Source organism: Condylura cristata, unplaced genomic scaffold (assembly GCF_000260355.1).
Source record: "Condylura cristata isolate star-nosed mole 26May11 unplaced genomic scaffold, ConCri1.0 scaffold00009, whole genome shotgun sequence".
Classification (NCBI taxonomy): domain Eukaryota; kingdom Metazoa; phylum Chordata; class Mammalia; order Eulipotyphla; family Talpidae; genus Condylura; species Condylura cristata.
In genome coordinates, this window is record NW_004567110.1 from 59,652,095 (window position 1) to 59,663,331 (window position 11,237).

General features: G+C 37.9%; 1 protein-coding gene across 1 annotated transcript in view; it reads left to right on the forward strand.

Annotated features, from left to right (window-relative positions):
• Positions 1-1,752: 1,752 nt before the first annotated feature.
• Positions 1,753-11,237, forward strand: part of PXDNL (peroxidasin-like) — a 418,186-nt gene continuing 408,701 nt past the window's right edge. Inside the window, exon 1 of the mRNA XM_004680042.2 lies at positions 1,753-1,916. Within this exon, the coding sequence (XP_004680099.1) occupies positions 1,753-1,916 (164 nt within the window). The remainder of the gene's footprint in view (positions 1,917-11,237) is intronic.

Below are 11,237 nucleotides of genomic sequence, written 5' to 3' on the forward strand. Positions count from 1 at the left end.
GAGTGGTGGTAGGGTATTACTAGAAAGAACTTACAAATACTTAGTTCTAATTAGATATATTTACATTAAATGCCAGGTTCATAAAGTAGAAATGTTTTCGTCTTCTGGGGAATGCTCAATGAACTTAAGATAATATTATATTTTAAGTTGAAAACAATGCATAAATCTGCATAGCTCCTGTTCTCCAAATCACAAGCTTCAGCAAGAGTATATATTTATGAGAATGACAATATTTAGAAAACAAAATGCAAAATAAAAAAAAATTCAAAATGAAAGATTGCATAGGCAGATTACTAGGTATACATTTTGAAGGACTAACCTGACTACTAGCTGTTGTATATATTTTGGTTATATGTAACACATTGTTGTGATAATTAGCACCTAAGAAAAAGAATGACGCTTCAGAAAAAAAGTATATAGGAGTGGGCTTGAAGGAAGTAAAATTTGACTTGTTTGATTTACTGTCATAGGCAGGCAATAAGGGCTGTTGAACAGTGTCAAGTATATTTAAAGTTAAGCAAATCATTTTTACTCCCAATCTTTGACTTTTAACCAAAAATCCATGTCAATTTAAGTTTGAACATTTTGCCAAGAGAGGGCAGTGTTCATCTGCAGAATAAAACAGGACTGAAGAATTACAGAAGAGAAGGTGAATGAATTTATTTTTCCTCAAATGGTTGATAAAATTTGACAAAACCAACTCTCTATGCTCTATTTTTGTCTCCCACTCTGTCACCTGGGATTGTTGCCTAAATTGAACCATTCATGTTTTAACTTGTTTTTCCAGTTTTTACATTTTTTAAAGTGCTTGTGTAGGCATGCATTTGGACATTTTAGTTTTGAAAACTAAAATCAAAAGGCTTCCTTAAATTACCTGTTCACAGAGTGACCAAAAAGTCTGTGTTTAATTGCAAAGCATATTTATTGAAGAAGTCTGCTATTTTCATTAGTGTCCCTGGGACCAATTCTTACTTCAGTGAATGTTGCCAGTTAAAACTGCTCATGAAAAATGTGTTTCCAGATTTTGAATTCAGAGGAGGCTCACACTTGTTCTGTATTACAAACTTTGTACACATGTTCAGTTATCTGTGTGTCTCCTAGGCAAGTAGGTATAATCATTCATGGTCTAAACATTAAATATTAAAGGAAGAAGCCCGAGTTTACTGGTTTCAGTCATGTATGAGTGAAGTGCTATGGCTTTCAGGAGTACAATGAAGATGATGAAAACATTTGAGAGCTGAGGCTGGAGGAGGGAGGGGCTATATGCTACTAGATCAACTAATTAGAACTCTGCCTGACCTTCAGGATTCGGTAATGTTAACTGATAAAAGGAAGAAAAGTTGTTCTGCGTGAATCCAATACATAACTAATCAACTTGTGCTTCAGAAGAACAGCTAGAGGCTACGAGTCTGGGGCTTAAAATGTGCGGTGGAAGCAAATTTAGAAAAAATCTGTGTTTTTATTCTGCTGCCTGGAGATAGTATGTATGCTTCAGAAAGAGACTATTCGCACCAAAAATCTTCTGATGTCTGGGAATCCAGCACCCCCTAGGCTTGCTGCCCTCAACCCTGTAATGTGATCTTTCTTCTTCTGGATTGGCCAGATGCAGCACTTTCCCTGGGAGCTGCACTGAACTAGAGCTCCCAGCTTGGTGCAGCCAGCCCAGCAGCAACCACTGCCTCACCACCACCACCAGCCACCACTGCAGCTTTGCTTCCTCCTGCTGCTTCACCTCCAGCAGTGAATGGAGCCATGGAAGCCAGAGTCTTCTGCTGGACCACTTCCTTTCTCTTGGTGGTGTGGTGCTTGCCAGTGCTGGCCTGCCCTAGCCGGTGTCTTTGCTTGAAGAGTACTGTCCACTGCATGCACTTGATGCTGGATCACATTCCTCAGGTGCCACAGATGACCACAGTCCTGTAAGTGCACACAAATTCCAGCTCAGCAATATGCTCCCTTCCCTCTGCTGAGAATGATCGCTGTTCTTTTAATGCAGGGTTTCTGAGGCTTTCCCTGCTTACATAATTGGAAGAGGATTTTTCACTTTTTAAACCACTGTATGGTTCAGTTCAGACTAGAAAATGTGAGAATGATGTGTTGAAATAAATTATGTGTTAGGGCTGTAGCTCTCCTTTCCAGAACTCTGAGAATTTTCGGCTTTAATCCCTCTTTAAGAATTATCCTGCATAGGTTTTCATTATTCCTTTTCATCCTCTTTTCCAAACCTTTCAGACTACTAATTGGTTCAGCATGCATCTATCCCATTTGGAAAGAATTAATTTAGCTTCAGTATGATTCCAATTTATTATGTGCTGGGATTTGTTTCTTCTGTTCATTTTTGGACTTTGGATTCTGTGTGCTTCCCAGGTGAGTGGTGGCGTTAGTCTTAGAGCCTTAAATATTGCAGATTTCCCAAGGTAGGCCCTTCAGTGGCCTAGTAGAACACAAGGTACTTAAAAATATGACTAGGCAGCAACTAACTCAAGAACATCTAGAAGGTATTATGAGATGGTAGAATAAACTAAAGTTCAAGACTCAATTGGACCCAGATTAAAATCTTCCTTGCATTTAATATGGGGGTAGTAAACCTCTATCGTGTAATTGGCATTTAGATTAAAATAAGTGTGAATAAAAATCTTATAAATGTCAACCTTTATACAACAGAAGAAAAGAAACTATGAAAATAAATGCTGATTCGAAAATTTTACTATAAACTTCTGCAAATTCTGTGATGTATTTGGAAGAGACAATATCTTTGTCCTTTTGGGGGCAGAGGAAAAGATGTTTGAAAATTTGAGATAGATATGATAAGTAACCTATGTTTTGGTCGTAATCATGAAATGAGGGCTTAATTTGGTAATGAAAAGTTTAGGTTGGGTGGTTGGTAATTGCATAAAAATAACATAGTGTTCATGTAAATCTTTTTCATGATTTTTATCTGTTAATTTTATATATTTACAAATATCAAGTATGGAGGCAGAAAACAAGACAGATTCTTAAGCCTAGGATCAATGCCTTCTGTGACCACCCCATTGTCTTTTTGTAATAATTGCGTCTGATAGCAACAAAGCCTTACAGAAAGGATAGCTTGTCTAATAAAATGCTATGGAGCAGAAGAAAATGCTACCTAAGGTCCAGTTTGTACCTAAGTTTTTGTTTCCTAGATACTTCAAATAAGAAATCAGTATTATTAGGTTCTCTCTTCTGGGGGCAATGAACAGACTGAAGGGGCATTGGCAATGTAATCCATTGCCAGTAGCGCTTTCTACTGTCTGCAGAAATCAAACCTGATGACTGGGGTTTCAGGATCTCCGGGGCCTGCCTGAGAGCCTGATGCTACATAGTGTATGTGTGTGGCCTTGGGTGAGTGTTCAACTTCTTGGTGTTTCAGTTTCCTAATCTGTAAAATGGGAGTGTTCATCATGTACCTGTCTAGGGTTATGCTAAGAGTAGCTGAGTTAACTCATGTTTAATACTTAGGAACGTTTCAGTCTTTATTAAACTCTACAGGGATAGTTTGCTATTAATGTGTTTACAATTAAGGACAAGCGACAAATACATACCTATGGAAAACTGTTAAAGTAATATAAAGGAAATGGTGGGTAAAACACGAACTCCAATGTGAATAAAATGACGGATTAACACCTGACCTTGAAGTTGGAGTTTAGGGCGGACAGTGAGGACAGATTCAGTCAGCCCAAAGAGCCGATCAGCTGTGAAGTTGATTATCACCTTAAGGCAACTTGGTCGTGTTGTCATTGAACTTGCCATATATGTCAAGAAAATATGGAAGCCCAAAATGAGGCTCCTAACTTTTACATAATAGCAGCTAGTTAAAATTTTAAAAGCTGAACAACAAAAACATACAGCTGTACATAATTGTAGCTTACTTTCAGCTCAGGACCTGCAGATGTGACCTGTCAGAGAATTTGAGATAAAAGCTGAGAAGTCTTTGTCAAGTCTATGGAATTGGTCTTCTACTTCTAGGCCAAAATCCTTGACCTAGGATCACATATCATGAAGGACTGCAACTAACCTCCTTAAAATAATAATTCTGAAAATAAAAAGACCAATCAACTTTTAAAGTTAGAACAAATGGAGTCTTTTAAAAATCTCTCCATCACAGCAGAATCAAGAATTTTTGGTGAGCCATATATGTATTGACATCATAACAGAGGATACTGTGTAAATCAAATTTGACACTATAGATGGTCAAAGTGCTTCTTAAATATAAATAAGTAGTACTTTATAATTTCCTTATAGTTTCTTTACATATTTAAAACTAATTTAACTTTAAAATAAAAAATAATTTAAAAATGAAAGATATTTCTCTCAGTCACAGATGGGAAAACCTCACTTTGAGATTGATGACAATCAAATTTTAAAGTTTAGGAAAAGTATAAAACTTTCCTCCCTAATTCTATTATAATTCCATCTATATAGATTTATATTTATTCATTGTATATTCAAATATCATTTATCAGATATGCTACCATTTACAAAATGTCACTTCTCCTGTTGAATGGGTGAAGTTCTATATACTTACTTACTTTAAAGGCATTTCCTTTAAATAGTAGACTTTTCTTACCCTCAAGGAATATAAAACTAGAGGGTAATACTGGGACTGGGAGATGGGAAAGAGTTCAGTCATGAAAAAATTTAGCCTGCTGATAAAAGTTTCATCTTGTTCAGGAAGAAGCGAGTTTCTACCAGTTCTTTCCAATTTCTATTTCAGCTAGAATTAAAAAAAAAAAAAAATAACTCTTTCATTATGGTGACCTCTGAACCAGATTTTTTTCTGACTTCTTTAGTGCTAGCATAACTGTGGCTTTGGAATATCACTTAACAGTAATGAACAGGCTTAACTCCTTAAGTGTTTCTCTATTTGGCACGATTGAAGTGAAGCATGAGAGGACCAAGCTGAATGATCTCCGGTTCAAATCTTTCCCAGTTGTTGACCTTTCAGGAACACACATGGAACTAAAAGTTGAAGTGCATTTCATTTTTAATTGCCTACTTAGTAGATCAGGGCAGACTATTGCAACAAAATTCCCCAGCCTTAAGCGTTTAATACAAAACAGCTTCACTGTTCTTATGACTCAGGCCAGTGTGGTCCTGGGAGAGGAAAAGACTAGAAGGCCACACAATGTGACCAGAGCCCCAGCACACAAAGTAGAAGGAGAGAGAAGGAGACAAGGAAAGAAGGAGAAGAGGCCAGGTCCAGGGCTGCAGAGGATCAACACTTCCAGCTATTAATACCATGTTCAGGATATGAAGCACAGTAGAAATTCGGGAGCATTAGTTTAAAAGATCTACAGTAGGGTGTAAAATGCAGAATTTAGTGTGAGAAACACTACTCTGTTCCATGAACTTAGTCAGTTTATACCACTTAAGTATATGTAGCAGGCGACTTGTCAGTCCCAGTGAGGTCCAGTGTAAGACCTCTTTGTTTTGACTTTATAGAATTTTCTGAAATCTGGATAAGCAGGAAATGGAATGCCATCTGGGCTATGTTCATTTGGGGTTCTTTATGTGACAGAGTTGAAGACATCTAGTAGGAGATTACAGGAAGCTGAAACTACAGTTTTCTCCACTGAGCTCTCCCTAAGGTAGCTAGTAGAGTTCAGGTCATAGTGTTGAGACAAGGTCACCTCTCCAGGCGAACACATTAGAGGGGCCCCATCCAGTGGCAGAGACTGACTGGCTGAGAAAGCCGCTATAGGGAAGGAGCAAAATATTTCCTAGTGCTAGTGTGACCTGCTGTTGTGGTGTCCTGGACAACAGTTGGCAATCTGGAAGGTTTCTCACAGAAGGGTGTTGTAGGGATAGTTTAAGGGGTTGTGCTAAGTAAAAGAAGGGTGGAGATAATACTAGGTGATGTCACTTATATATGGAATATAGAAAACCCAAAGACACACCTTACCACCAGCAACCTACCCTTGAAAACGGACCATTCATCACTGGCTTTCAGCAGAGGAGGACGAGGGAGAGGTCCCCAGTCTGGAGTATGGTAGGGAAACATGATAGACTACAGAGGAGCACTGAGAGTGCTTTGGTGGCGGGAGGGCTGCAGTGACACTTGGTGGGGGGAAATCTGACACTGTCAGAACACTAGCAAAGATATAAAATAATATTACTTCAGTAAGAATGAAAATTAAACATATAAAGTAATTCCATTTTTTTAAAGATTTATTTATTTATGCATACAGAGGTGCAGGGGTGGTGAGAGGATTCACCAGAGATAGATTGGGGCGGGGGGCAGAACAGGCCAACTGGCGAAGTACACAACTGAGGGGAGCAGCGGGAGGGTCAGGAGAGGTCTGCCACGCCATGTGATCACCTCTGGGGCAGGGATCAAACTCATGCTGAAGTGGTTTTAGCTTCTTAGTGCTGTGCTTTAACCGGCTGTGCCACCAGGAAGTGCCAAAAAGTAATTCTATTTTAAAAAGTAGTTTCACTATCAAGGTGGGAATGAAGCCAGATTGCAAAGATTCAGGAGTCAAAGTCCTGCTTATCCAGATTTGTCAGTCACTGTGAAGTCCAGTGCAAGACCACTTTGTTTTGAGTTTATAGAGTAAGAAGGGAAAGTGAATGAATTGGATGTCATCTGAATGGGGACTGTAGACAGTGAAAATGGGTGACAAAAAGGAGGGGAAATGTGAAGAGCAGAGGACATTTTTTGAGTTTTGTCCTGGTTGAGAGGGCTCAGAAATATGGTAAATTCAGGAGGGATATAGGCAAGAGATACAGTTGTGTGTCTCACAGGGTAAGAGAATTACTAATTAAGTTGGATGGAGGAAGTGAGACTTCCTGGAATATGCTTGTCGAATGGGAATGGCTATATAAGCTAGAACTCTAGGAAGACCCTCAATTATGAAAGCAATACAAATGAGAGCCAGGACTGTCACAGGTGGCTGTATAGGCTATGTACTGCACAACTCCACACTCTGTGGAAGTCGTGTCCTCAGGAAAAAAAAAAAAAAAAAAAGTCAGTGAGGACACAGCAATCAAAGGAACAGAAGTTCTAGAAGAGTATTGCCAATATTCGTCCAGGGAGATGAGTGGGAGTGGCCTAATCCAGAAGTTAAGGTGGTAGAGTAACTTTAAGATGTTGGAAGAGTAGGAGAAAGTCATAGGAATATTGTTCCTTTTATTTGTGTTTTAAAAGACATTGAAATATGTTAAGTGTATGATATTCAAAGGGAATGAAAGTAGTGATGCAAAGAGAGAGGCTATGAGGGAAGAAATGTGGATACGTTTTTATGGCCTTTGTGGTTCCCAGGATTGGTGTTGGCAAACATATTAGTATAGACCAGTAATTAAGACCTTGAGGTCTAGATAGACCAGGCAGGATACAGACTTTTTTAATCTGGAAAGCAGAAAATTGAGCAGAACACAGTGAGTCTCCGCCCTCAGTGAGCCAACCCATCTGGAGGCCATCATCTCAGCAGATGTCCCAGCCCAGCTCAGGATAAGTCTAATATTCATGTTTCAGTTTCTAAAATGAAAGAGAAATACAATGTTGAAAATAACACATATTTGGTTGCAAAACAGGCAGTGACTATTGAGCAACCAGATTTAAAAAAAATTATTCTATTGCTTTAATAGTTTCTTCCACAAATAATATTTTATAAAATATTTTTATTTGGCTTTTTTTCTGATTGGCTCAAATTGCAATAATAAAATAACACAGACTGAATGACTTAACATTTATTTCACCCAGTTCTGGAAGACAGGAGATCCAAGATTCAGATGTCAGCCAATCTGGTGTCTGGTGGGGCCAACTTCTTGGTCCAGTGAGACAAGGGCCTTCTGACTGCTTTCTCCCATGGTACAGATCATCTCTCTCTTTCTTTCCTGTAAAGGGCACTAATCCCCAAAGGGCTCCACCCTTATGATGTTATCATCTCCTAAAGGTCCCACCTCCTAATTAACTAGCACACTGGTGATTGAGACTTCAATATAAGATTTTTTAAAAAAGATTTATTTATTTATGCATACAGAACTAGGGTATAGGCCAGAGGTGCATGGGAGTGAGAGGATTCACCAAAGACGGAGTGGGGGGCAGAACAGGCAGATTGAAATACACTGTTGAGGGGAGAAGCAGAAAGGTCAGGAGAGATCTGTGGGCCATGGAGGTCACATCCCTGGTGGGGGATTGAACTTTTGCTGCAGTGTCTGCAGCTTATTGTGCTTCGTTTTAACCCATTACACCACCAGGGAGGCTCCTTCAATATATGGGCTTTAAGGGGGCCTAGACATTCAGTACATTGCAGTGATTCAATTATCTAAATGTTTATCAAAAGCAAATAGGTTACTGAGAGAACTTTAATGGTCTGCTGTGTTGTTTGTTTAGTTTGTATGCTTCTTTCTACTCTGACCTGCAGTAAATTGCTTCTTAGGGCACATGGGAGGTGTATATTACACAACTCTTTTGCTTGCTATTGCATAAAATCAACTATGTCTAAGCAAATTAAAACCATAGGACCTTTTCCAAAGGGGAACCTAAAACTTAAATATTCTTCCCTTGGTTGAGGCAACAGACTAGCCACAACAAATGTTACATCACAGTTTATTGTCAAACCCCAGAATATGCTGTGAAAATCTGAGTTCCTATTAAAAATTGTTAAGAGGTCCTTCTGTTCACTTGGGATAACTGTGTCAGTTCTCTCTAATAATTTTTCATTTGAATAGCAATAAATAAATAAATAAAGCATAAACTAAAACACACAGCTATTTTGACTTTTATGTTTGAATTTGAAAAGGCAAAAAAAAAATGAACATATCAGTATTTTTAAAAAAAAATTCCAGAATTTGACAACCTCATTATTTAAATAATGGCAAAAAAGGACAAAAAAACAAAACAAAACAAAACAAAACAAAACACCTCACTTAAGTGTTACAGAATGCTGGTAATTAGTTATAATATAATAGATAGCCATGTTATTTTGTGCAGATGATTTCCAAGCATAAGGACAGAGATCTTAAGATTCACTTATCAGTGTCACCTGGAGTGGGAGCCCCAGGAATAATTAAAAGAGGAAGTTGCTTGCCCACATGGTTTGACTGATATTATTGTATTACGGCCACCAGTGACAATGAGTCTTATCTATAGCTTGCACAGTACTATCACCTGAATGCTGGCAAATCTGGGCTGCATATTTTGGTATGATCCCACTCATACTTGGAATTGGATTCTATTTAGGGCATGTGGCAGCATGATTTATCTTTGCGTATTTGTGTATGTGCAAGAGAAAGAATTTTAGCACATTTCAGTTTGATCTAAAATGCATCTAAGCCCAAGGGATCTAGTTGAGAGCTGTTGTGTGCCTTATAGGTGGGATCACAGACTGCAGCCAGACTGCTGTGCTTGAATTCCTTTCAGGACTCATTACGGGGTATCCTTGGATGATTAATTTACTTCTTAGCATGCTGTCTCCTCCTCTTAAAATAGGGCTTGCACTTTCTAGTACCATTCTAGTTGTTACTTGCTGTCATTAGTTCTAATATTTATTATAGCTATTGAAGCTCAGAAATGCAAACACTAATCCAAAAATCTTCTTCTTTTAAAGGAGCGTGCAAATATGATTTACAAAGGATATGAAAATGACCAACTAGAGTCACTTCCAAGTAAAAAGTTAGGTTTTCCTATATAATGTGATAATCTTAACATTATGTCAAACCTCAGAAATAGTTAAAAAGCATGTTCAATAAATTTAAAAAGTTACCTTTTTTGAGAAAGTATTAGAAACATTTTTCCTTAAACATGACTCTACCAAGGTTGAAAGTCTGAAATGGTGATTTACTGTTCAGAAATATTTGTGAAGCTGAACTTTTTACAGTGAATGAGACAAGCATGAGAGTCCAATCATTTGCTTGAAGAGATTTAGTAAATCATAACTTTCTGATAAAACATATTGATTTGTGTTTTACAGAATAGACACACACAGATTGATATTATTATGCTCATCTTGCTCAAATCTTGCTCTTGCCCCAAAGCCACCACTCTGTTTCAGCAAACAACTTTGTGTAATAAAAAGGAGAACATTCTTCTAAGTTCTGGATCTTTATTCACAAGAACAGTTACTAATTCTTCTGACAATGACCATCATAGTTTGAAAACTTTGTTCAACCAATTAAAACCACAGATTGTCAATTATAAATTTTTTTTCCAGAGTCCAGTGTTTTTAAAATAAAGATTCTGAGATTTATGCTGTGGGAAAATGTTCTCCTCATCTTTCCCTTGGGAGCTAATGCAAGGAAGAAGGAAAACCATAAATTTGTTTTTGTGGTATGCATGTGTATGTGTGTATGCATACACAGCTGTAGGAGCTTCAGTGTTCTTAAAAATAAAAAGAATGGAGTAAGTACAAGATGGGTAGTTTCCAGGAGTTTAGAGGGAGGAGTGATGAACAGGCAGAGCACAGAGGATTTTTAGGGCAGTGAAATAACTCTGTATGATACTGGAGTGGTGGGTCCATGCTACTACAAACCAAGAGAATGTGCAAACCAAGAGAATGTACAGCACCAGTAGTGAAGTGTCACGTCAAGTATGGATTCTGATTGATAAAGGTTGATGAGCTGTAATTGTACCACTCTTGTCAGGGAGATGTTGATAATGAGGGAGCTTTTGCATTTGTGGGCACAGAGAGTATATGAACACTTTGAACTTTCTGCTAAATTTTGCCTGCATCTAATATTGTTCTAGAAATAAACTTCAATTTAAAAACCTATAATGAATAAAGAGGATCTTTAAGGAGGGGCAGGTAATTATCTAGAAAGGATCATGACATTTTGGAAATCTAGAGGATAACCTAAAGCAGTGGGGAGGGAGCAAATTGGGAAAGCAAACCACTTTTGAGTTAAAATCTCTGGAGCGTAAGAGCAGAGTGTAGCCACCTTCATTTTGAGGAGAGATTGTTTTACAAAGAAACTAGGCATTCTCTTGTGGGTCTGTTTATAAATACAAGCAGACCTTTATCAAGATTTGAGATTTGAGTAAGGCACCTGTACATTTGTATTCAAAGACTGGCTTGTCCTTCACCAATGATACACTGTACTTGCTGCTTGACAACTGTAATCATTGTTCATACATACTTATTAAATGTTTTTCCTGTGACTTTTTAACTGCACAGAAGTTCATTCCACCTTTTTTTTAAATTAAAGTTACAGTCATTCAATGCTTATGATGTACCTAGTATGTTTCTAAGTGCTTTACAAGGAAGAATTTGTGTTCATAA